The following is a 27,807-nucleotide window of genomic DNA, read 5'->3' on the forward strand; positions in this document are numbered from 1 at the left end:
TTCACTGCAAGGACACTTTAATTTATCAGAAGCAATAAATATTCACATCTCAATTCTCTATTCTTTCAGTACACATAATACATACACAAAGAAAAAAAATGAAATCATTTGTTTTAAATGATATCAATAACTGCACCAACATATAAACTTCTTTTAGGCTTTAATTTATGTCATGGCAACTCATTCTCTCACCTTCAGTCAGAAATAATTAGAAAAGAAAAAGAAGTCAACATTCCTTGTGGCCAACATCTCCTATCCCCGCCCCTCTTTTATATGTACAGACTTGGTGGCACTCACATGCACACACCTGAATACAGAATGGGAGTAGTTCATCCCATAGTTATGATAAGAAGCATATGTATAGAAGCCTATAATATGTACATTCAGATTTATACAGTACAATCTATTCAATAAGGGCAGGTATAGTCATGCAAGACGAGTCATAAAAGGACACAATAAAAAGAAAAGGCTAGCCAACATATACTTATAAAATCTTCATCTGACATTCTTGACCATCTCCAAACCTCCTTAAAATCCTTTTGTTGAGGATCTTCAACTTTGCCATCTCTTTCAGTAGTTTGTGACATTGACTTCTGTACTTTGTCCTCATTCCCATTCCCATCATGACCCATTCAAATCAGATTATATGTAGTTTTCCCTTGGCAATCAATGGCACTGAAGGTAAATGACATCAGTGCTCATTACATCCTCAAAAATTGCAGTAGCAAAATGGGTAACACTTGCACAAGGGGCAATACATTATGTACCTGTAGGCTATTTTACATTCTCGACTTGTTAAGTTTTTAAACAAGAAGGCATCAGAAAATGTAACAGGAGATTTCTAAAAGTGGCAGAAGAGGGAGGATAAGAAGAAGGCCATTTCTGACTTAAGACATCACGTGTGCAAAACCACAAAACATGTAAAAGCGTGCTTCTTCAAAACATAAAAAAAACACAAAATGACTAAATCTGATGACTGTGAGAAAGTGAGTATAGATGCCCTTTATAATTATGAGGGAATGGCATCGTCCAAAACGTTATTTTTTTTTTTTAATTTCCATATTCAAGCCTTTTTCCAATACTGGGAGCCTCATTAATATATATAAAAAATGAAACATGAACTCAGATCCATTCTTTAAATTCAAGTTTTGTTAGTCACCCCATTTGAGAACATATCCCCCTGTTTGCTCACATCAAACAAAACAGAAAAGGAGGAACATTGTTTGTGTTCAAATTAATTTGAACAAAACTAAATCTCATTCATTTTTTTAACAACCAATAATACTGAACTGTGATGGTACTATGGAAATAAATCACACTTCAAATATTGGAACAGCCTCTGGTGGTTTTGGCAAACTGAGGGGATTTATATGTGCATATACTCTCTATTACCATGTACAAACATCTGCTGATATAATTAATCACTGATCAAAACAAATATTGTACAATATTCATCATACTAATAGCAGATATATTATAATATCGATAAAACGGCAAGAAGCTTCAGAAACATTCAAAATATATTATTGATTGTATCATTAATTTCCCATACCCCACAAGGAATGCATTATAAAGCCGGGTGGCTCCTGTTGACATGTAAAAGACCATTAAGCAAAAGACTGTCAGGAAACCGTGCATTGGTTTTAGAAATTTAAGACAAAGCAACATATCTGAGGTCTTTAGAAAAAAAAAAAAGATGCCTGTCAGCAAAGCGGAACCTGCAAAAGTGGACAGACACATCGTGAAGCCAAGTAAATTATTGCAAAGTCAAGAGACATTTTTTTTGCAACTCTCTGCTGTTTTTAACGTCAAACTCCGCTGGAATGCATTTGGTGCTTTTGTCTTTATTTACATCCCCATGTAATCACCTGGATATATGTGGTTTCTGTTTGCTTTTTTCCAGTGTCACATTATCACATCTTGGTACTGTACATATAAATAGTCTCTTACAGCCTCAACTATACTTCAAATAATCAAAACTGAGGCAATATATCTAGATATAGATTTAGTTTCATCTTAAATTATATGGCTATATACTTTTTTGATATTTTGTTTGGAGTGTTTATTCATTTGGATGTGCATGTGTGTGTGTGTGTGTGTTTGTTTGTGTGTGCAGGTTTCAAAGATGTATGCATTCTAGCTGTGCTCTGTATTTCCACCTACATATGTGGGAAACGGAGATGAAAGTAACAGAGACGAAGCAAACTGCGTTTCTTCTTGTCACTAGCGCTGCTGCTGTTACTTTCTGTCCTGGCAGACTTGGTCCTAGGCCTAGTTCTGCCAACCTCCTCCACTCTATAATCTGACCTCTGACCCCTGGGGCCCCACATCCTGCTCACACCACGGTACTTATCCGGTTGATAGGCTTGGACTTGGAGCTGCCCCCTGTACCTGTCGCTCCGGCACCAGTCAACTGCGGCCCCTGCTGAGGCAGCCCGGGGTGGTGGGGGGGGAGAGGGGAGAGAGGTGTAAGAGGGGTAAGGGGGGACAAAGGGGGGGGTAAAGGGGAATGTGGTGGGGGAGGGGGGATAGAAGAAAGAAGAGGGTACTGGGGCTGATACGGGGCGGCGGACGTAGCGTGATGCGCATTGACGGAGGCGGACGGTAGGTTGTGGGGCAGAGTGCCGAATATGAAGTGTGTTTGATGGGTGGAGTGGCTGGCTGGGTGTGGTGTTAGCACGTGTCCGGGGTGGGTTTGGGAGTGTGCGTGTGGGTGCGGGTGGGAGTGAGACATGGTTAGTGGAAGTTTGGTGCCAGGGACGCCGCCCCCTCTGATAGAGTGTGTAGGTTGCCCGTGGTACAGGGCAAACTGCGGGTTCTGGGAGTGTTGGGAGAGAGGAGAAAGGGGGGGGGGGACATCCCACCACCATGTTGGCGTAACGAACTGGAAGCCCATGCTGGGAGAGCTGGGAGAGATGGGCCAGCTGTGGGTGCTGGACATGTGTGGGGCCAAGCGGTGGACGACAGGGTAGCGGGCCTCTCTGTATAGAATGAGGGGGCATTCCTTGCAAAGGAGGCGGGACAGTTTGGACGTGGTAGCGATGGTGATGGTAGTAAGGTGGTGGGGGCTGCACGGTGCCCATGTGACAGTACTGTGCGTGCAGCGCCTGGATCTTGGAAGGCCCCCCATCCAGCTGGCACAGCGATGATGGGGAGTGAGGAGGGGGACCTCCCGTAGTCGGTGGGGGTACAGGTGCGGGGTAGGGTGGCCCCGGTGGAATAAGGGGCCCTGGAGGTTTGGCACGTTTGCTGCCGAATAGGGACCCCAGGAAGGAGCCGCTGTTGTTGTTGTTGCTGCTCCCCCCAGGCCCGCTCCCCGCTCCTGCTCTCTCTACACTGCTGGAGACTCCCCCAATTCCTGTCCCAGCAGTGGTGTGTTGCTGCCCCGGCCCACCCCCCACCCCCGATCCGGGGCTCAGGATGGGGCGGTGAGGCCGAAAGTCTTCTGTTGCGTAGCAGCCGGGCACCACGCCTGGCACTGTATAGCGCTGGTGAGGCTGTGGGCTGCTAATGATGGAGCCCTGGGAGAATAAAGCATCATCATGTTTTAGAAACATCCCTGAAGCATGGCACTAATGCCTCTGTTTCCACTTACATCATCACACACAGGACACCTTTGTATCTGGAGGTGAAGGACATGCTTGGGCAGGACTGAACACACACAGCCATGCAAAGGGTGTCAGTGCAGGTCAGACATGTGGACACATGCAAGTACACACGCACACCATCTATATGCACACCGTACACAAACTGAGCGTGCTCGGGAAGACGAAGCACCGGTATGGGGACGTGTTACAGGACAACATCTAGTCTTTGAGACTTACTTCCATAGTACTGTCCAGAGAACCAACACTGTTCCTGCGACCACGTTTCCCTGCACCCCACCAGGAAGAGTCAGGTTAGCAAAGAGCCGAAGATTGGAAAGTTTGCTCACATGTGTTTTGGCAAAAGATAGGAATTGCATAAGCTGTGTCTTAACGTCAGTGAGAAAGAGGAACAGTATGTAGCAGTGGATAAAAAAAAAAATCATGTAAAAGCTGCGCTACCCAATTCAACCCAGCAGACAGAAAGGAAACTGAATTAAACGCCATGTCTGATGTGCTGTTGCCTCACCTGCATCCGATAGGTCCCTGAGAGATGAGCTGAGCGCCGTGCGTTTGAGACCCTCACCCACGGAGCAGTTGTCATCAAAACTTGTCCTTCCCAGAGTGCCATTCACAACATCGCTCTTCACACCTACGCCGCCAGTCAGCAAGCTGGGCCGCATCACACCTTTCTGTTTCTCCAGCTCCGCTGTAAATAAACACAAAGGGCACAGGGGAATTTAAAATGAGAAGGAGACACGATGCAGAGAAGGATAAGCCATATAGCGATGCCACCAGCACTCCATTTCTTGAAGTAGAAAGCTGTACAAATCATCATTCCCACTAAAGTTATAGTTCACAGTAATGACCAGCAGATGGGGTACTTACATTCCACTCTATATTTCTCCATCTCTTGCACTTCAGCAATACTCTCCCTGAGGTCGCTAACAAAGCGGGTGCGGTCTTGCTGACTGGGTGCCATAAAGATGATAAAAACCTTCCTCTCCCCACCCAGGGCTGCTGAGGTCAGGCGGATACCATGTGGGTAGTCTAAGAGATGCAAACACAGAACAATAAAACACTTAAAGTGGCAGTTTTGAAGATTTTCATTTTAATAAATGTCTGTTAAGTCACTGTCTATCACCGGGGGAGGCAACGCACCGGTGATAGAGATTATTGGATTGAGTATTGCAATATTCAAATATTATTGACTCCAGACTGCTACTGCGACAATTCCATTGTTTCCACTCAAATAGAAACGCAAAATCACCCAGAACTGAAATGTTAAGGATTGCCGCTTCAATAATAATAATCATAGAGGGAAATAAAGAATAGTTGAAATGTGCAAAAGGAAAAATGGGTTCTTACAAGAGTTCTGGAACATGTGCACTTGCATCTCCACCAAAGGGAACGATTGTCTGAAACTATAAGTCACTGAGGTTTTCTTCTTCTGGAAGATTTTGGTCACCTGATGGTATGGATAGATGGGATATATTTTAGAGGCTCTTTCGAATTAAATAGATGTCTTATCTGCCATGTGTTAAAAAGTGATGCATGCGAGTCTTACCACCAGAAGGTCATTAAAGAGGAAAACCTCCCGTTGGTGCACCCCGGTCCTCTGCGGCCTGTTGGGGTCGGGGACCTCATAGAGCTGGCAGCAACATACCAGCCTACGATGGGGAAGGGACAGCACCTATATAGAAAAATACAGTACAAATGAATAAACTTTTAACAAGTAGTGGCAACATATTACAAAGCCCTGTATTTTGCTCACAGGCTTCTTGCCCACAATGACTCTCTCCACTGCTTGCACTTGGGACACGTGGTCATCGTTGGTCCGTAGCTCCCACTTCTGTATCCGCTGATAGATCCCAACCAGCAGGTCCCTGGGTATATCCTGACCATTGTCTACGCCTTGGGTGGAGACAATGATAGGGAGGGTTTTAGGAAACGATGTTTATCGCAACTGCACTGCACAAATCACAAAATGATAGTGTATCTGATGTAAAAACTGTTGTGATTTTTATAGTTTTCACACACAATCGGCAACCAGATGTATTGTTAATAGTTGCTTTTATTATTAAAAAGAGGAAAAACGTTTTTTTCATGGCTGGACAGCGTGTTATTATTGCTATTAAAGAGCAAGGACTACACCAGACCAACCATGTTGTTTAATGCGCTGCTGCTGAGCAGTTGATCGGCTATCTAAGCCTGCAAATTGACATTAGCAGAGCACTTTTCCACAGTGAATGTGAGCAGGAACAACGACTAATCTGGGTTATTATTGTTCAGGTTTTGCGGAGCAGGCTGCTGTCTGGCTCAGTGTAAACCGTCTGCTTGGCCTTTGATAGATCACTGACGTTACTACTATATGCCAGATTTGATTGGCTGTATTAAAATAAGGTGCCCATCTACGTAGATGGATACCGATTCGGTCGAATTCATGCAAAATCTAAAGGGCACCATCATGAAAAAAATATATAATATAAATTTCTCCCTTTTGGTTTCTGATTTCTTCTCACAGGAGATACAGGACAAGTGGTTTACCGAGCAGATATATATGTGGTGGGAAAAAAAGCTATTTAATCTCAGCTGGACAAACACTTCTCCTTACTAATCTAATGCCTACCAACATCCATACAGACAACATGATAGAAACAGATCATTAAAACAGCCTAATATGTAAATCAAGTGTGTGACTTATTTCTGTCCTGTAGCACCTCTCAAATTCTTGATGAAATCCTCTAGTTTCATCTTCCTCTCAGCTTTGACGTTGGGACTGTACATATCTGTGTTGAGGAGGATGATGGCGAAGGCTAAGATGAAGATGGTGTCTGGGTTCTGGAACTGCCGAACCAGCGTTGGATTACACACACAGTATCTCTGGCTGCATAAGAGACAGAAACAGCATGTTCAAACATTCACATTTTGATATCACAGCCACAGTTTTCAGTGTGTCTTTAGACTGACTATCACTCAGGCCTTTCTCTATTTTAAACACCCTGTATTCAACACATACAAACCTAAAAGCTTCTATGAGCCGTTCCACTTTCTGGGCTTCTCCTTGAACTTTGATCTGAGCCTGGAACTTCCTGAGAGCATCATCCAGGTCCATTCCTGAGAAGTCCATCTCATCCACCACGCAGCTGAAACACACACAGCAGAGGTCACAGTCTAACCTCTCCTGGAACATTCATAATGGCACATATTATTACATGCCACGTCTGTGTCTGTGTGTATGTGTGTGTGAGGGCATTGGGTTTGCCTCAAGGTTGCATCCATTTAGACTTGGTATGAAATATGTGAGACGAAATGTGGTGTGCACTTATGCTGATCTGTGTTTGGATTAAACATTCATCTGAATTGTCCAAAAAAATCCCTGCTGATGACCTCTTCCGTACTCCCACACTCACTCTAAGACATCTTTGTTGAATTGTTTCTGTCGGTTTCCCAGGAACTCTCCAATCATCTGCCTGCTGAGGCCCTTCCTCTCCAGGATGAAGCGAGCGATCCCAACTGGAGTGTCCGATACGAAACCTCTCTCTATCAGGTACTGGATCCCCTTCTCTGGCTTCCTATCATCAATGAAAAATAACATTTTCACTGCAACTTTGCCAGTTGTATTATCACCTTGAAAATGGTCTCTAATAGGCATTTTTGAGTATTAATAGTACAAGCATCTTACTTGTTGAAGAGGTTGAGACCTATGCGGTACTGGCGTCTCTGCACCACGTCGCTGTTGAAGGGCGGGGAGTCCCAGCTGTGGCGGCTTTCTCTCTGGTAGGTCTGCTTTCCCAGAGGTGGCAGAGGCTCCCGCAGGCTGTCCTGAGACGAGGAGCCGGAGCTGCAGTTGACCGTCTCGTTGGAGTTGGTGGTCGAGTTGAGCGAGTCGTTGTCCCCGTCCGAGCAGCACGGCTGCTCCAGACCGTCGGAGGGCAGAGCTGTGGAGGAGGAGGAGGACAGAGGGGTGGTGGGGGGCTGCTGGGGGGAGGACGACGATGACGGCGGCGTGTCAGGGTACTGGTGGTGGTGGATAGGGTGGTGGTGATGGTGGTGGTGTGCCGCCACTTGGTGAGGGATGTGTGTGGGTATGGGTCGGGCGGGGGCCCGGGTCTGACCCTGGGCAGCTGCTGTGGAGGAAGGGCGGGTACCTGTGGTGGGGGAGTGTTTGAGGGTTCCCTGAGGGGAGCAAGCCCCGACCCCAGGCTCCTGCTCGTAGACCAGCTGTCTGGTCAGAGAGCCACGATCTGAGCGGTCGCTCATGTCCACGGAGCTGTCACTCGGCGGCTCAATGGTGAGGAGAGGCAGATGTGCGCCTCTTAGACGATAGTCCCTGCACTCGGTGCACGGGGTGCTGCGCCGACTGTTACTGCTGCCCCCTCCCTCAGTGTCCCTGCTGTCCTCACGCCCTCCAACACCGCCACCGGGGCCCCAGTACTCTGTATCTGTGCTGCTGGGCGCCCGATCCAGGGACAGCGGGGACGACGGCATGCCATCATCCATGTAAAGGGTGACGTCACTGTAGGAGGTGGCGGTGCTGTCGCCATGCATACTGAGTCCCCCGCCAGCTCCCCTGGCTCGTTCTCCCAAACCTCTTTGGGAGGAGGGGTTGGTGCTGCTGCTCCAAACACACTCCCCAAAGTCTTCACTGAGGCCTCCACCCTCCCTGCTGCCCTCCTGGGAGTCTTCGCGACCTGCGCGGCAGGTAAGGGCATCGTCTATGGAGTCAGCTAAGGACTTGACCTGCAGGGGACACAACGAGTTCAGCATCCCTCATGTCAGAAAGTAAGTTGTTACACATCTTAAACATACAATTCAGTTTCTAGAGCATGCTTTGCGGGTCAAAGGCGTGTGGTGCCAAGATTTGTCTTTTATTTTGCTTTGTCCTGTTGTTTGATGAGTTTTTTTTAAAGTTTAGCTAATCTACTTTGTGTGTTTCTTTTGGTCACCGTGAAGACCTTTGAGACTTTCATGTCATAAAGAGTTATAGCCTATAAAAACATGAACACGGTCACCTGTTTGGAGAAGGAGTCCTCTAAGCGCGTGTAGTCTCCCGGGCGGTCTGGGTTGGGGGAATGAGGAGGCCCTATGGCCACGTTGTGGGTGAAGTTCGTCTGCGTCTGGGCCTGCTGCTGAGGCTGTCGCTCATCGAAGGAATACTGCAGTCTCATGTTGGACAGGATGATGCGGCGTGTCATGCGGCTCTCTGACGCAGAGCTTCGGAGGCGCTCAAAGTTCTTGTTCATGCGATACTGTCTGAAGGCCGTCTGAATGGTCCTCGCTGCTCTGCGACTTACAAAGGAGCCACCGTACTTTCTCTCCAGCATCTCCACCTGGCAAGAGGTGGGAGAAAAGAAGAACACAGGTAACTGAAAGGAATCCGTCATCTACATTACGTTTGCTAGTGCTAGTGGCTTCTAGGAAACGCCAAAGAACACGAACATCCAGCATCGGTACCTTCTTATCCTGCAGATCCGTTGAGAGCTCATAGCTGTCTGAAAGGGTCTTGCATCTCTTGTTCTCCTCCTCCTCTTGCTTGCGGAGGGCCAGGCTCGCAGGTTGGTGGCGTGTACGCAGAGCCCAGGCCAGGCTGGCTGAACTGGAGGCAGACGAAGATGAAGGGTCCCTGGATCCGGCGGGTGCGCTGCTGGTTCTGCTGTCAGTGTAGCGCTCCGAGCCGCGCAAGAAAGGTTTCTGGCTGAATGGTGTCTGGATGTCTTTGCGAGCGCCCGTCTCTGGACACTGGGAGTCCCCTTCCACACTGCAGGAGAAAAATGAGCAGGAGCTTTTTACGATGAGTCATGAGTAGCTTGACAAAATGTCACACCAAACATTTTAAAGTGCAAATTGAAGGATTGAGTAAGTTCAGCGTCACTGAATTACAAAGAATATAACTTAAGAGTTTACATATAAGGACTTACATGTAAAGTTTAGAGCGGCGAGGAGCTAACCATCTCTTGGTGGAACTCATGGTGAACTTGTAAATTCCTATTATTTCAGCGGTACCAAAGCCGCCAGAGATCTGACAACATTAACTATCTGCATTGTGAGTTGATGACCCAACAAGCATAAAGGTCTCTGCCCTCTATCTCCTTCCTTTATTGAGTCAAGAGGACGAGTTAATATACTACAACGTTTAGCCAAGCCTACTCGTGCTCATGCGCTGCCCTCGTCTGCTTCTCACTTTCTTGTTCCCTTTTTCAGTCTCTTGTCGGTCTCTCAGTGTATGTCTGACACACAACAGTGATAGCATGCCTAGAGGAGTCATCAACCACTAAAACACAGTCCTCCACTGCCACATACCAGCAACACCATACTGACAGGAAAGACCAGGTTGTTACGTGCCACTTCGCGTCACTTCACGTGAAATATTGTGAGACAAAACACGCGTCAAAGCACATCACCTCCCAGATTCCCTCTCACCCAGTCTGTCACACAGCAAATCACAATTCAAGTGGAAACAATCCTATTTGCAGTCACCAAAGCAATAAAACCCAAAACGTTTCAGGATTCAATAAAGTCCAGGGAGCCTCCAGTGTCCTGTTGTTCACGTTTGCTGCAGACAAAATCCACCCTAAGTCAATTTGTGAGTGTGAGTTTGGGAGGACAACTACAGTCACATGCTCCTGCCTACATATCCTCCTTGTTTAGCCACGCCCCCTTCTGTTAGCCGTCCCATAACAAGGCAGAGAGTGCAGAGCCAGGGTCAGGGATGTGTGGGAGCATTACATTCATCACATGGAAACTTGCATTGGGCTTTCTATCACACATTAATGCAGATGACAAAAAGGGTGAAAATGAAATGGATGCCTTGTTGACTGTAACCATTTCGGGTTTGAGTGGGTCAGCTCATGTCCTCCCTCCCTCCCTCCCTCCCTCATTGTGTTGCTGCTATTCCACCGGACTTCCTGTGTTAGTGTTTAGCCGGCTAAAAAAAAGGACATATAGAAAAAAAAAAAGCTTCTCATGAAAGAAGGAAATAACTTGTCGGTATTTCAATTTGTTAGATTTGATCCTTTATGTGATGCTGAAACACAAGCATACCACATGTCAGTGTACCTTTACCAAGACTCTTTGGAGTGGACGGAGGGCAACATGTTGTACAATGAAAGGCATTTCAGCAGGACATCCTGTGCCTCCAAGCAACACATGACCGGGCTGAATTATTGTTGAGTCTAACAGCAGCACGGAGGACAACTCCATTTTGTTGCATAACACAAAAGAGTCATGCAAAAGCCCCATAACAAAAAAAGATACAATTCTGACATCTGCAGGAAAGCACATATAACAACAATTAAGTTGCAAAAAATCAACAGCAACAACACATACGTATATATACTGTTTGCAGGGAATTCATTACATTAACAATTAACTTTGCTTTGTTTCCATTTTGAGCAAATTAATAATGAGCAACACGTTACTGGGCACAACATTCATTTCCTCTTGAAAATGCATTTTTTCTTCCTCTCTCTCTCTGTGCAGCGTCGTTTATCATTCCTCCTCCTCTGCTCCTTAAATAGAGAAACTGAGAAGCGGGAGGGGGTTGCTTGGTGACGGTTGCTGCGGGACCTTTGTGGGCAGCGAGGCAGTTGTTAGGATGAGAAGCGTAGTTGCCATGACAATGTGTTGACTGTTATCACCACTGAGGTGGGTGATGAAGATGCTCCACAGGTTGTGAATGACAGTCTGCATAATACTTCTTGTAAACGGATAAAAGAACGCGTTGTCTCAATGTGTTCGTCTTTTGAAAATGGAAGCCTGAGTTCATCTACTCTTTGTACCGATTTTCTCTAAACTGTGAATAGAAAATGATGTCATCGTCAGAGCTGCTTAAAACTGCTCCTATTAAGGAATGGAAACTAGCCTCTGTGCAGTGCCAACAGGTAACCACAAGCAGGGACTCAGCTTCACTGTAACTTCCACATCAGTAGGAGCAGATGGTATTTTCATTCAACTGAGTCACAGAAACCTAGAATACATGCAACGCGACATTAGGGAGTCACAAGCCGGGTCGCATGAGTTTCTCTCTGAATATTCACAGCTGTTCCTTGGATTGATTTTATACCTCCATAATAATCCTTATAAACGCCTGCCGTCATCTGTTCACATCTCATGAAGACGGAATGTCAAAATACTGGTTCTACAACCTCTGAAGAAATCAGTGGTTTTCACCTCCGCAGTCTATATGCATTTTTTTATTTCTTCCTCTGAGCTTTAGGAGGAAGATCGTCAAGTTCAGAGATGCCGATTAAAACTCTCCAAGTTTGGTGAAGTATCTGAAATAAAATAAATTAATTCTCCATTGATTTTCTTTTCCCCCCTCGTGCGTGCATGCATTAAACAAGACTATCATTTGCTTTTGCAAAGTGAGAGGCGAGGTGAGGATGATATATACGAGTAAAAAAGTTTGCTGTATAAAAACATGAGTGTGACCATATCGCAGCTGGCATCTGCACCTCATTACTTATGTAAGAAAACCTGTATTCCTGTTACAGTGCCAGAGAGAGAGGTTCTCTCCAGAGGCTTGCTCACGAAGACCAGCCCAGAGCTCCAATACCACCAACCATTTAATTGGAGCCGAAACAGATGGTTGAAATCTAATAAACAGGGAAGTTATCGCTGGCGGTGTTATGAGAATAAAAGACGAGGGCACGAATTGACGAGCTGCAGTGAGAGAAATTGAAAAGTGAGTGGAGTGTGTGAAGTACAATGTCAACTCCATGCAGTCCCCTGCCTGTCCCTCGCTCGTATAATATTGATGCGCTGACGGTGTGTGTATGAAAGAGCGGCAGTCGATCTGGCTGTGCCATCGAACCCGCAGCAGGACAAGGAGACTGGGGGATTAACCTCTCATGCCGCCTGCCGCGGAGAGGCCAATAATTGCATCCATTGGTCTGTTGACTCATTTCCACTTGGGCACTGACTCAGAGCAGCTATCTCATACCCTGTCTAATCTCTTTATCTACTAACTTTTGTGTCAATTTTGCCATTTGTTCCCAAGCTTTACCAGCCAATATAGGAAACCCCATACGACACAAATGTGGACTGTGAATAAATAACGGAGCAGAAGGGCCGACAGTGAGATCTACCCTAACTACTTTGGTGATGTGACAATATTGACCATCAGGGTCAAGACTTAAAGAGATTAAAGAAAGACAAAAAAAAACAGTGTTAGTGATGTTTTTCACCATGAAAACAAATCTACTCCCGAAAAACAATCTGTGTTCTCTTTGTCACATGTGATCCCATTATTTCAAATGGCCAAACTGAAAGGAAACAATCAAATCATTCATGGGTCAGATCGGCGCATTCCTCCACCGCCAACACTCTTCTGCCACTTCACTGTCTCAAGCTGTGAGCTTCCCATCACACACACACACACACACACTTCAATTCTTTCTGTGACCCTCCAGTTCAAAGCTCAAACATGGCTTCTCTGGGTTTGTCGGTGGATGATGGCATTTCATGTTGAATCCAGTTAGTGGATTAAGAGATAAAAAGTCCTTGTACACCTGTATTGTTTGCAGGGCTGCAGAGTTATGTATCTGAAAAAATCAGCAGTGTTTTGTAAGCACACTCTTATCAGATAATCTCTGGCACACGAAGGAAGAAAGAATGAAGAGATAAGTCTTATATAAACAGGCAGGTACACAAAGTAATGTACACTGGAAAGTGACATATCCTTTCTCAGTGATAAGAGCCACAATATTCAGACTGGTTCCAATGCATTATTTTGACCCTTTTGTGATAGATTCACTTCCAGCTTTGGTACAGCTGATTTGGCCTGATGCTCACATATCAAACTGCTGACTGCAGACTTCCATTGCAGTTGACAAATCCTCCTATTCTAACAAAGGAAGCAGCTATGCTCTACTTGTGTACGTTTTGTACATTCATTTGAGTGACATCCATGACAGTCTGGCATATTATCCACTTTGAAAGGTATGTGATCCGTCATGTGAATGGCATGTACACTCTGTCACACAGGCACCGCTCCTTCCATTTAATGCGTTGTTTCCTTCTTTTAAAAACACATGCCACGTTGTACAATCTACCCTGACTAATCATCAGCACTCAGACAGACACTATTTATCTTTTAAATTACATATCAAAAATAAGTTTACCTCACTTATTACTGTCTGTGATGATTCAGTTGCAATCGACCTATGCTCAGCACACAGACTGGCGATCTACAGCACGAACCACATATCACAGGCACTACATCACTGCAGCGTGGGCCACCAAACAAACACAGCAGTGTAGCAAGCACCGTCATCTGTCGCCGGTGCCAAACTAACTGCTCTTTTGTGACAGTTTTACAAGTGAAATAAAAGTGGGAGTAAAAAAAAGCTGATTTCTTACCATGCTGCTACTGTCAGAGAAAGGTCCCACGCTAACTGGAGAAGCGTAATAACGAAACACAAACACACCCTCTCTCTCTCTTTCGCTCTCTGACTGTCTCACTCTCTTGCACTCTTTCATACACACACGCACACTTTCGCATTGGCTCGTGTTCGCCCTGCAAAGCTGTACAGGCTACATTCTTGACAATCTTTTGACAGCTACGAACGTCCCTCTGCCAGCTTTTTCCATCCACCCTCCCTGCACCAGATCACTGACACAAGCACAGTCACTTTTATTACATAACATCCCCCCCCCCCAAAAAAAAACAACAACATGTCACAGCAACAGGAATAGACGAAGAGACACAGAAGAAGTGCATTCATTTATTGAAAAAAAGAGGATTGAGAAATATAAGATTGTTTTTTTAATCTTTTGCTTGTGGTTAACCTCGAAACTATTGTCAAATGAGAATTTTCTGCAATATCAAATATTAACAAGTCTTATAAACTCTAGTTGTAAGTCAATTATGCTTTTTGTGGTTCGGTGGTTCATATTGCTGGAGACACAGTCAATAAATGTCCTGAGAAACAACGAGTACAAAAGGTTTTGTGATGTACTTTGGAATTACATATTCCCCCCCCCACACACACACACACACTTCTACATTGAGAAAGTTGAAGCACTTTTGGCTAAAAACAAATAGCAATAACGCTATTAAACAAAAGGGGGTACATACTGTGTGTTATGCGGGGGAAAGCTTAACGTTCAAGGATTATGCGCACAAAACAACCAATACATGAATGGAAATAGAATTTTCGATAATCAATTTTCGCCTGTGGAATGTGTGGTGCTCGAGGTGGAGATGAGTCGGGTGGGTGTGTATGAGCAAACATTCCAGCGTGGCTGAAACAACACAGAGCAATTACAGCAACAATTATTTAAATTCCATTTTAAAACATGAAGTGTCCTCAGGAACTAGAGGTTTTTTATTTTGCTCAAGAATTAAACCAACAAGATAAATCTCTTCATGAATAAACATGATTGTAGATGAGACAGTAGTTATCAGACGTGTAGGAACAATCAAAGTAACATGTCATACAAACTGCACACAGCTAATGTCTTTACATCACACAGGAGGCTAGCTTCTATGGCATTGCATAATGGGTGGTGACAGGAATTTAAACTATGTGCGAGGATATGAATATGAATTGGTGAATACTGAGCACACCCGAACTGACATGACTCAACTAGTGGTTTTTGAGATAAGCATGAGTGCGACGGTAATGAGCAGACGATGGTGATGCGTTCCGACAGCTTGTTATGGCTGCAAGAAAAGAAACAAACTGCCAAGAATACAGAGAGAAGACAACATCGAGATTCCTTAAAATGGTAATTAATGCACAAACCAGATGACACATGAATAAACCAATGATAGCACAACTGTCACAAAGACTACACGTTGCATGCATTTCTATCATGTCCCGCTAAAATGCAGCGAGACTTTGCCTTTTTCGGGTACACAGTGAGGTCTCTCCATTTTTTCTGGCAGCATTAAACTGTGATAGTCTTTTCACAGGTAAACGGGCGAGCGAGTCGTTGCGCGGTCAGTCGCACCTCGGCTCAGCGAGAGGACGGGCTGCTGCAGCCTGAGGCAGAACAACAGAACTGATGGGAACCCTCATCCTCACCCTCCTCTCTTGGAAAGCAACGCGGGACGAGACAAAACACAGAAAGGAACACCAGGAAGGCAGACGGACAAGGCAGAGGGAGAGAGAGAAGGAAAGAGGACAGAGTGAAAAACAAGCATGAGACATCTAAAAAAGAAGAAGAAAGAAAGCAGAAAGCAAAAACAGCTGGGAACTAGAAAAGCCTAAAGCAGGCTGCACTTTTTTTTCGCTAAAACAGTGACATAACTGGCATCTTTATTCAAAAACATGGTGTTTACCATACACCGAATGTGTGCACATCACAGCTGTATAATGCCATTAGGTGGCAGTGTTGGAGCGTCATGCGCTGATGTGTCTGAGAAACAGCATCAGGTGGGGGATAAATGAGGGGAAGGAGAGAAAAGATTGTGAGAATTCGCCAGGTTCACTTATGACTCAGTCCACCTCGGTCTCGCAGCTTATTGAAGACGACTGCAATCATGCCGCTCTCTGTGAGGCAGCTATGTGTTTTTCAAGCCTAGCTATTACTCACACCTGGGAGTGGTAGGAGACTGGCACTTAGTTAGGATTGAAAGGAGGGGGGTGGGTAGAAAGGTAAAAGCAGGAAAGGATGAAATATACAGAAAGTGATGGTGACTGCGTGAGAGAACTGGAGGTTGTTGTAGGTGAATTGCAAGACGTCTGATGGTTGACTGGGTGTTTGTTTGTTTTTTTACTGTGCCGTACTCACTGTACTCAGGCCCTGCGGTGGCCCTTACCTGTCCTCCTGCTGTAAGCTTTGTTCAGTGGAGGGGCAGCAGTACTGATGGAGACTCACGAAGCTGTGAACAGTCAGACTGGTGGGGAACAGAGCGGCGTGGGCGGCGCCGCCCGCCACCGTGGGAGTGGTGGGAGCCGAGACGGGCTGCCCTGAGATAGACAGCGGCCGGACACTTGACAGGAAGGACCAGAGATGGACGACACACAAATAGAGACATGAAGAAAGCAGAGACACACAAACAGTCAGCGGCAAAGCAGAAAGAGAGAGAACAAGTAAGAGAGAGAGAGAGAGAGAGAGAGAGAGAGAGAGAGAGAGAGAGAGAGCACTGATTTGAAGCTGCACATTGATAGGGACAAATCATACAGCGTCAATGGTAGTACAATGAAGAACACATTTAAAAAGAGAGGTAGATGTGTGACAGCGAGGTGACAAACATCTTCCAGAGACACACCGTCACAAACACCACAGGTTCAGTTGAAATCAACTCCCGGCAGATATTACAGGTGTCTTGTAGGATGGAGAGTAGAGTTGAAGGTTTAAGAGCGAACTGAACAAAAATGCTCAGAGCCAGAGTTCTTAAACGAGAAACTTCCAACCACTCTAAGAGATTATATAACAGCTCCATACCGGTCTACTGCAGGGTTCATTGAAACCACTTTCTATAATGCACGCAAAAGTGCACATATAACACAAAAGCCTCTCTGCTAGCCCTCTACTCCAGCAGGAATTAGAGATGCTCCAACTGCAGCTGAAGAGTGAGCAGTGGTTGGGATTAGCATGTAAATGGCTGGTTTCTCACTGGAGCCAGCTGCTGTCAAGGACATACAGTCGTGGTCATTTTAGCACGGAGACACTCGGAGGCTAGACGCGGCAGCAGAGAGAGCGAGACAGGAAGTGAGTGGAACACTTCACAGGTCACTGTAGTGAACCAGCTTGTTTCATTACCAGCTGCGGAAGACTGAGAACAGAATTTCAGAATGTGTTATTCACTTGCAAAACAATGGTTGAATAAGAAACCTAATGTTCTCATTGTCAATGAAAAGACAAACCAACGAAGTGTTGCCTTCGTAGCCGAAGTTTCATGCAGCTCATTCTTTGTCTGTGTGCCATAGAGCTCTATTGTTGTCCAAGAGCTATTAAAAGCGAATCAATTAGACTCACTGTTCCACTGGGTGACATGTTGCTTCATCACCATGAACATGGGCACTATGGTTTATTTTCAGTCAAACCTACATACACCCTCCTGCTCATTTAAATACTCACTAACGCAAAGAAACAAATGGGCTCAGGCCTGAGAACCACTGACAGGGAAGTTGGAAATATTGAGAGAAAGACTTAACACACTGTTTGTTTTTGACCTTTTCATGGGATTTGCTAAAAATCACAAAAGTACAGAATATCACCAGCCTTATCCTTTAAACCTACTGTTCATAAACTGAAATACACTTCATGTTTGACTGGATCGACTCAAAGAAGACAAGTCTGGCACATGAAACAGAGCTGTCAGCAAAAGTTCAAGGATTTCTAAACAGAGGGGAAGAAGAGAGGTAAGAACGAGAGCGTTTAAGGATGTAATCATGTAGGCGGAGCGCACGTTAGCTTAGCGCAAATGATGAAAAAAGTTCAGATTCGATGAGAACAAGCTGTCATGTGGCTATTGAAACTGCAGAGTGTGGAACAGGAGCGCCTTGTTCATTCCTATTTATAAAGATTACATGGAGGTTACAAGTCAGCTCCTTGAGAAGGTTCAGACTTAATACATGAGATGTTGTTAATTTCTCCGTGTCTCTGTAACGAGATCTTCTGAAACAACTGAACCCGTTGACCCGTTCAGCTTTGGATGGAGATGTGAAGAGAGGCAGAGGTGCTGCTGTGTGAGCCGTGCTTGTATACACACTGTGAGGTCTCGCACTGCCAAGATTTGTATTTCACAAGCGGTAACTATAGCATCCCCATTGTAGCGAGTGTCGACGTGCTCATCTAGGATCTGACTTTTTAAACAGACACAATCGCCCTCCTCCATCTTCTACACCTCCATAGAATAACAAAGCACACATACTACCCACACACACTCTTAGTATGTGTACATCTCTCTCTGTCATTAGCCGACGTGCACCAGATAACAAAGATGAGAATCGACACAGGTCGGAGGGTGTTTGTGATGCTAGTGTGCAGAGAGGACACGGGAAATCAAGGCTAAAGGAACAAGTGGTACATCGGGAGAACGCGTGAATTTAAAGCAGTGAAGTTGACACGGGCTGGAGGCAGGAAGCGGAGTGGGAGGAGAGCGAGCTACGCGAGAGTGGGAGAGGTTGAATACAGGAGGAGGGCAAGGGTGAAAATAATCAAGAGAGGAGGAGTGCAGGGAAGGAGGACAGAGCGGTGAGGAGGAACGTGAATTGGAAATAGGATGGTGTGGAATGGTGGCTGCTGTTGGAGTCAGTGTTTCCTCGAACCTGTGTGCAGTGGCATGGGGGTGTCAGCGCGTAGGAGAGACTATGTATAGATGAGCGAGGAGAGTGAGAGCATGCTGCGATCGCAGGAAGACATCACCTGCGCTGTGGTGGCAGGTTGTTTTTGTTGTTCTCTTACACACCACAACAACTGTTTCGTAAAGAAGCCCCGCGGCCAGAGAGCACGTCCATTTTGCATCCACGTGGCTTTTCTGGGGGTTTAATTTGAAAACATATCCGTCCAATTCCGGAACGGTACAACCCAAATCAGATTGTACTTTTACATTTTTGCTTTTTTGCCATAGTCTGTGAAATAAGAGTGTGGGAGCACACTGCGTCATCCCACCTCCAGCGCGTGACCCTGCCTGACTCCCGCTGACAGAGACGTTTGATAACCACACACGCTGCGTTGTAGCCTAAAGTTAAGTGTGTGTTTTAACACACAGACACCTCACATTCCCTTCCACCAGTTCTTCCACAACCAACTGCTTTTGCTGCGAGCTTGAATCTCCTACTGCTTGGCAACAGTGCGGACTGCCTGTGTGGGCGTGTTGGCGTTGAGTGCCAGGCGAAAGCACTGACAAGGAGGGGCACGGTTACAGTTACGACTCATCTACGCGCACCAGGCACCTGCCGGGCCCTGTGAGTTTATGTGCACGTGTATGTGTGTGTGAGAGAGAGAGAGTGATTGTGTATAGGAGTGTTTGATTTTGATTAACCGGATATGATTCATCCAATGAAGGACAATTTGAGTTCCTTTATATGTGATGTGGGAGACACAGAGGGACTAATTCAAGAAAAATGATATTCCTGCAGATCACCAAAAAGGGATACTCTGTAAAGTCTGGAGCAGATCTCGGTCATAAGGCGTGACTAATTGTCCGAGGTTGCCCCGTCCCATCTTTTCAATGAAAGAGAGCCGGTAACACGTGATGAATAAAGCGTCACAGCGTCTGTCTTCAACATGCCTCATCCATTCCCACCGAGCCGCCATTCAATCCGGCTTCTGTCTTTCGCCTCGCTCCATGCTCCCACTCCTACCCTCTCTCTCTATCTCTCTATTCTGTGTCTCTCGCCCACAGAGTTCTTCACAGAAGAGCTCACAGCGTTCCCACGGTAACCAGTCTCCCTGTTCTGCTCCACAGAACGTGCGCATGAGAGTATTCGACAAACATCCCTCCTTCAGAAGTGCCACTTATCTGCATTTGAACCCCGGAAAGACAATGAATATAAAGTCACAGCAACAGCTCTGGGAGAAGACGGTTTTGAGAGGCACCTGTGTCGATCGAACGCCGGCACTGACGGACAGGAGGGGCAGCGATCAGTCCTCATCGCTTATAACAAAGCAATTTACCACGGCTGCTGTAAGACACAACACAGCTGCCGTGTAAAACAAAGCAAAAGATGGAGGGGGGGGGGAGAGAGAGGTTGTATCAGGATCACGACGTTTAGCTGCCCCCCCCGCCTCCTCCTCTCCTCCCACCACTGGATAGGTGAGGTGAGTTGAAGGTGGAAGGGATGGAGGGAGAAAGGGAGGCCGGAAATGTAATATTGTAACTTGCCTCGAGGAGAGCTTCACAGTTTCCACAGCAACTACATCTCTCACAGCTCTCTGTGAAACACTGTACACCACACAGGTATCCACTTGTCTCCTTACCATTACCAGGAAAGACTGATGTGATGGTGGAGACCAGCCATTACCAAAGACTGGGTAAAAAAATAAATAAAAGGATCAATTAGCAGAATTTCTTCCACTGTTTATTCAACAGTTATATCTGCAGTACACCTTTGAGCCACATGAGGGAGACTGATTGTTTGTATTGCTCTGATAATTATAGTGAACTTCTAACATTGAATCTATTATGTATGTAACATGTGTATATGTTTTCAACAACACATGCATAAAACAAAGTTGTGATTTCTAAAACGTACATGTCAGCGTACCGACTAAAGATAATGTAAGGTGATGAGGCGATAGCAGTACAGACGGTCAGGAATGTTCATTTACGCACAAATTCGCTCTTCTTACCAGTTATAGATCAGGCTTATTGTGAAGTGGGTCGCGATGGTTTGTCATTTTTAAAAAGTGGGTCTCCAGAAAATATGTTTGTTAAACACTGGTACAAACGGTATTGACGGAGGGTGAATAAGAATGGAAGAGGTAAGGAGTATAACGATATGCAGCCTGAGACTTAAGTCCCCATTGTTGGTGAAGCATGAGTTTCTATTCTCACACGGACCGTCTGTCTGTCTGCCTGTCTGCTCACATGATATTTGCCGCTTCTGTTGCCACATCTAGTCTTTTCTGTACAATTAAACTGTACAAGGCAGGATATGCAGCCAAGAAACAGTTCAAAATAGATCTGAATATGAATCAGCTTTATTGTTTATTGGCCATGTATGTGTACACATTAATAGATATCTGAAACAAGGACAATAAAGGTAAAACTTAAACATGAAATACATACACACACGTGTATATACGTATGTGTATATATATATATATATATATACTGTATATATATATACACACACATATCTATCTATCTATCTATCTATCTATCTATCTATCTATCTATCTATCTATCTATCTATATGTATGATATGTGACGTGTCAAAAAACTGGTTGGTATTTAATCTTTAAAAACGAATAATTTAACCAGTAGAGTGGTTTCAGGCATTAGAAATCAGATGAAACCTGACAGCACCGTGACGCATCAAATCCAACTGTAAAGCCTGCCAATCCTTCTGCCTTCACGTGTAATATGCATGCTAATAAAAATATATTATTAATATATTAAGTGTAAAATCCTGAGTGCCTCATTGTGATGAATAGGACCTTCTGCAGAAAGAGCCAGGGCCATTGGTCAGTCCTCTCTCACTTTACAACTGATACTTGAGAATATGTATCTTCATGAATCCCGAGTAACATGTGACTAAATATAAATGACAAAACATTTTTTTTTCCCTTTGCACACACCGTATGAAGCCATGAACACTCACTGCACTCGAGAAAGGCAAAAAACACCACCCACGTACACTTGCCTCCCACACACACACATCCATCACTTACATCTAGCTACACTGCATCACAGTAATCATCAGAACTGTTAGCAATATGCTAAATCTGGCCAGAATTAAACACCGTTTAATCCACTACGTATCTTGTGATAGAGATTATAAAGGAGAGCGAGACTGGGCTTTTGAGAAAATGGCAGCTGCAGCTTCACTATATTTCTTTCTCGAAAGTCATGCTGAGTCCAGAGAGGATAAACTACCTCCCATCACATCACACAGACTGTTCGGAGCAGGTCAGTACAGCTGAGCATATACCCACACATTCGCCTGGGGCCAGTTCATTTCTCCAAGCTGCATCTGCGCTATCTCAGCTACTAAGCGATGTAAAAAACGCAAGTCCAAATCAACATACATTGGGAGCTCTTTATTAGCGTAGAGAAAGAATTTTATAATCAACCCAATCAGGGACAAATCTGTGCTTCAGTTACTCGAGCAGGAATAAGAGCGGGTGAGCAGAGAAGGGGAAGAGAAAGAGAATAGCACAAAAGTAATTTCTGCAGCTTCTCTGAGTCATATCTGCAGCAGTGGGAAACAGAAGCAGCGAGGGGGAGAGCGTGAGTGTGTGTACGTGGGTATGTGAGAGAGAGTTTTAAAAAGAGAGATAGGAAGAGAGAGAGAGGGGGGGGGGAGGAGATAGGGGTTGTAAAGGGGATGGGGTTATGTGTAGTCGAGCTACACATAATGAGGCTCCTTCTGAAACAAAAGTCCATTACCGTTCTCCATATTGCCTGAATTAATGTCAATTTCCCAGAGAGGGGTACAGCTCATGCCCACAACGCCCCGAGCTGATAGGGAGATGGATGGAATAAAGAGACGGGGCGGGAACACAAGCACCTTCACGGGGCTCTTTGGAGCCTCTGAACAACTCCTCATTGTGACAGAGAGAGCCAAGTGAAGAATGGAAAAGATCGCTCGGGTCCTCTTCTTCTTTTTCTTTTTTTTTTATGCCTTTACGTAATAATACCGCTCTGAGTATCGCCACCACTGGGGCTGTCGCCAAGACCTCTAGCTTCCCATGAGGACGGCTGCACGCAGCGCACACTGAAGGATGCGACCTCTCAGAGAGGACTGTCACATCGCTGTAACATGACAGCCTGCACGGCCGGCTGCAGGGTCACATTACCTGTCTATTAATGGACATCCCAGGTGATGTCCTACAGTGTACACGTATACACACTCACCAAAAAATAAATGGTAAAAAAGACACACCAAAGACACTTATATATACACACACAGCAGTAATTATCACCCTTGGGCCAGTGGTAATTACACTCTGGTCACACTAATTAATCTCTCATGCACTCTGTGTGTACTTGCCAGCCTCTTTCACACATTTTATACCAGCACATACATTATACACACACACACACACACACACACACACACACACACACACACACACAGGCTCATCCGAAACACACTTGCGTGACCTCTCCCAAAATAACAACAACAAAAAAACATCTGCCATGCTCACAGCGAATCGTGGCAATGCCCTCCAACCTGCTGCTTCTTGGAGGAGGGACTTGATGATCAAAAAGGGTTCCTCCCCAAGGCCTCAGACTCGCATTGTTCACACGACCATTAACAGGAGGAGAGGAAGGAAACAGGGTAGCATTTGAGACAGCTGTTTGCAGCGTGTGCTGCGAGAGGAGAGGAGTGACTTTGTTTTGATGCAGTTAATGCATCGCATGGGCTGAAAAAAAAAGAAAAAAAAATGGGGACAGTTTATTCAGTTTCTGCATCCGAAATAAAAGTTGTGGGTTATGTGAGGAACAGAGAGCGCAGGGCAGAGATGAGGAATCCTGCTGGAGGATCAAAAACAAAGGCCCTCTCCGGCCCCCGACTCCCCTCTCCTCCCTTGCTCTCTCTCTCTCCAACGCACCCTGTTGACAGATGGAGAATCAGTGTGTGTGTTCCACCATTTCTCTTTTAGACTGAGGCACACTGAGTAAGGTCACCCAGTCGCTTTCCTCACCCTTCTCATACACCCCCCCCCCCCCCCCGTCCCTCTCCCACATCTTCCTTCTGTCTCCTCCTCTGATCTGAGCCATATTTAGAGCATCGCGGCCGCTGACGGTGACGAATCTCGTGTTCGAATCTGATCCGCAATCAAGAGGAGACGGTTCTGTCGCTGACCTAAGCTAATAGGCCAGTTTTGGTTTCGGCTGAGTCACAGCCAGACAGGGACAATATGGCTCTGCTGTGCGGGTGACTGTTTATTAAATGTGGCACTTCATATGATACGCTTGTCTGAGCCTGGATGCAAAGCCATGCAACAACCGCTACGGGCAATTAACAAGGAGGCGGGGGGGGATAGCAAGATCTTCTACATTCACAATTCATTACTGTATTTAACACCTACATAAATAACTAATATGTGCTTCTGTGTAATGACTAAGTCCTCCCCAGGGAGGATGGGAGGGGGGCCGGAGAGGCAGACAGCGGAGGAAAAGACAACTGTGATCGATAAGGGATTTGGTGAAGTCTGAATTAATCACTGACAAGACCATTGGGGCCATAAGAAAACAGATAGTGAGCGAAATCCAGTAATAATTGCTGAGATTACTTGTAGAGAGATGCTATATACTGCTATATGCAGATATGCGAAAAAGGACCAATGGTTTCTGTCGCTGCGACTGCAACAATATACTTCACTGTGTACTTTTTTTTTTCTCGCATGAATTGCTGCCTACTCACAAAGCCTAATGCTTCCTGAACAAAAGCCGACTATATCTGTGCGTGTGCGTGGTTAAGTAAAAGCGAGGACAGATGCACTTGCTGTTTGCCAAAGCTTGTGTTTGCAGCACTCTAACTTCAGGTCAGCCTTGAGTTTGGGGAGGGGGGGGGGGGATCTCTCTTAGAACCAACTAGCCTACAGTTCAGAGTGAAGAGGAAAAGAAAAACACACTTTTAGAAAACAGTGGGCGGTTATTTAATACGTAAGGGCTTCACTGGTCCAGAAAGTTCAGATCACCGTAGAAAAGACCCATAACCCTCCAACCTGGACTGGAGTGTTCCTCACCGTACTACTATGAGACTCCTACGCACCTCACATGATGCACTGTGATCATTACACTAATCAAACCCTCTGCAGGCAAGAAATCACACACACACACACACACACACACACACCACCGTGAAATGGACACCTTGAGCACATATCACTCTACCCATAATCCTCCAGCGCGCTGCAGAATTCCTCATGGTGGTGTATTAAAAAAAAACCCTTCTTAGGTTTAGACCCATTACTGTGAGGATTATCTCTGATGACTAGAAAAGGCTGCGGCTTCATTTCGTGGGCTTAGCGTGTACGTGTTACACATGTGTCACACATTGGGTGGTCATCACTACAATTTAAAGCAACCAGGACGAGACTGATGACTTTTCTTTCAGATGACCTGAAGCCACGCTCACCGTTCATTGGGAGATCAAACGGATAGAGAAGACCTCTGATTTTAGGAAATAACTTACTTTCTCCGTATGGTGGAGCTGGTGTTGGTGTCCGTGCTGTCGGTGCGTTCAAGCCGGTCTCGCTCGGTGGTTGAGGAGCTGCAGGAGAGACCTCGGGTCAGCTTGGTGTGGGTCCTCCTCCCCCTGCTGGGTCCTGGAGTCGTGGGCGACGCAGCAGTCGCCTGAGCCGTCGAGGTGCTACCGTTCCCGCTGCCGCCACTGCCATGATGGAGGGGGAGGGACAGAGGCTGGCTGTGGTTGTGGTTCTGCTCGGGAGTGTCCAAACCCGGCGTCCGTGGGCTGCGATCCTGCCTCAGATCCTGGTTCTCCTGGCTGACCCGGTCCAGCTGGCCCTCCAGATCCTCGATGCGCCGGCGCTGGGTCTCCAGGAGCTTGGCCTGGCTCTCGATGATGTTGTTGAGCTCCAGGAGGTACTCCACTGCCCGGTTGGGGCTCTCCGGGCTGGTCTCCATGGTGGGAGCCCTGCCTCTAGTGGTATGACCACCACCGGCCACCACCACAGTTTCGACCCCGTGGGGGCCGAGATCCACCCCCCCCACCAGCCCTGATGAGTGGGGGGGAGGGAGGGACCAACGAAGTTTCTAGTGAAGATTAACTAATGGCTTCATATGTTCAGAAACAGAAAGTCACAGAGATTAAGAGGTTGAGGATTTGAGAATGACTACATATCCCCAAATCCGAGGGCAAAAATGAGCATTACAGCATCTTAGTGGCCATTGAAAACATTGCACTGCCGAGAATAGAGTTCAAAGCTCATAAAGAAGCTCAACACACTGTTGATTGTTTGTTTTCCTGAAGTCACAGTCATTTTCAAAGACCCTGCCAGATCAGCATGGAGCAGATCAAGAGTTTGGGGCGTCATGATGAATATTAACTCATGAAGCAAAAATATTCCAAAACAGACTGAGACTGGATGGGGGAGGGAGTGACGGAGGTAAGTACAGTCTAAATAAGGCTGATCAGAGATCTGTAATGAACTTAAACTTGCTTTAATGGCTCTCTGAGCAAAACAAAACACGTTATATCCACTCATCTGTGACATACCCTACTTATTAACTTTAAGAGCAGCTTTTAGCTCATTAGAGAACATCTCATATGCATCAAGCACTCTTTAGCCTCCTCGACATGCAGGGGGAGGGGAGGGGGGGGGGGGGTAATGGGGAGGTGATGTTGTTTATGATCTACCTCTAATAATCAGGCACTGTCAATCATTACATAAGACAGAAAATGCTGCTCCCTCCCACGTTGAATATCCCCGCAGTCTATCATCGTCGCTTTCAACCCATGGCTCGATGTGTCTTTACAGCCCAGAAAGTAAGCAGAGGTGGCTCTCGAAGTTCATTCCCGGGGTCCAGATCCTCTCCTCTGGTCCAACAAAAAACTACATCCTAGTGCTTTACATTCAGATTAGTTCCCAAAGTGTGCGCGTGTCTCTGGGCTTTTTCATCCAAGAATAATGCAGAGTTTACTTCCACGTCACGCATTCATAAACACTGTGCTTGGAGATTTAAAAAGAAAACAACTTAAAAACCAACAACTGTTCAGAATATAATTGACTGCCCGAAAGTCTCAATTGGCTGTGCCTAAATCTTTGAAGTGTACTTTGGATCTGGAATCGGTTTAAACGGCCAGGTTGAGTTATTTCCTACTTATCTGAGAGGAGTTTCGGCCGCTTCAGGAAGGTAATCCATGAAGGAGTGCAGCGGGGAATCTTCTTTGCGGTGGCGCAGAAACACACGCGGAGGTTTCGCTTCTCGAGCGTCTGAACTGCAGCGAATCTGTGCGCCGTTTCCTCTGAGCGCATCAGAGTCAAGGTGGCCCGAATGACATAGAGCATCCGGCCAAGAGTTTCAAAATAAAGGAGTAACTTCATGAACGTTATACAGCAAGTGAAAAAGAAATGCTGCACTTACAGGGAAATATTAATGAAACCCTAAACAGCGAGTGAATGGATCAATACAAAAAAGTTTTTGTTATTGTGTCATCCATACTGCCTGCATTTTTTTTAATGTCACAGCCTCCCAATACCGCTTTGTTATGGGGTACACTTCAATCTTTACTACAAAAGGACCTTTCATATCATGTAAGGTACTAATTTATGGAGCTGCTCTCCATTGCTTGGATTCATGTGAAATGTCAGGCTAATTAATGGATGAATAAATGGATTACACTATATTAAATGGTCTTGATTGCCTACCTCCTCCATGGTAAACGTTAGTTTCGTCTGGCTTTTAATTTGAGCCAATTTTACCTTTTACCATTGAAGACTTTTCACAGAAAGAGACATCTTTATGAAAGGGGGCTGACAGAAACACAAACAACCCAGATTGAACTCTTCAGACTACACTTTCTCTACCAGCTAAGCTATAAGTAGCATGAGGAGAGAACTGAATCTCACACAGTGAAGAAAAAGACGTCAGTTTGTCAGTGAGAGTTTGTTTTAGTGTGGA

The 27,807-nt window shown here is 45.7% G+C and overlaps 1 protein-coding gene across 1 annotated transcript; it reads right to left on the reverse strand.

Annotated features, from left to right (window-relative positions):
* On the reverse strand, positions 1 to 27,159 carry iqsec2b (IQ motif and Sec7 domain ArfGEF 2b). The gene is given in 16 exon segments (XM_031844320.1): positions 1 to 2,453; positions 2,456 to 2,854; positions 2,856 to 3,521; positions 3,825 to 3,874; positions 4,114 to 4,293; positions 4,473 to 4,634; positions 4,953 to 5,052; positions 5,152 to 5,277; positions 5,359 to 5,498; positions 6,305 to 6,471; positions 6,608 to 6,730; positions 6,998 to 7,159; positions 7,270 to 8,327; positions 8,600 to 8,917; positions 9,042 to 9,345; positions 25,358 to 27,159. Coding segments are annotated over 16 exon segments (4,701 nt in total). The 5' UTR covers positions 25,810 to 27,159; the 3' UTR covers positions 1 to 2,159.
* Positions 27,160 to 27,807: the final 648 nt, after the last annotated feature.

Source organism: Anarrhichthys ocellatus, unplaced genomic scaffold, assembly GCF_004355925.1.
Source record: "Anarrhichthys ocellatus isolate YVR2014 unplaced genomic scaffold, GSC_Weel_1.0 scaffold5, whole genome shotgun sequence".
Classification (NCBI taxonomy): Eukaryota; Metazoa; Chordata; class Actinopteri; order Perciformes; family Anarhichadidae; genus Anarrhichthys; species Anarrhichthys ocellatus.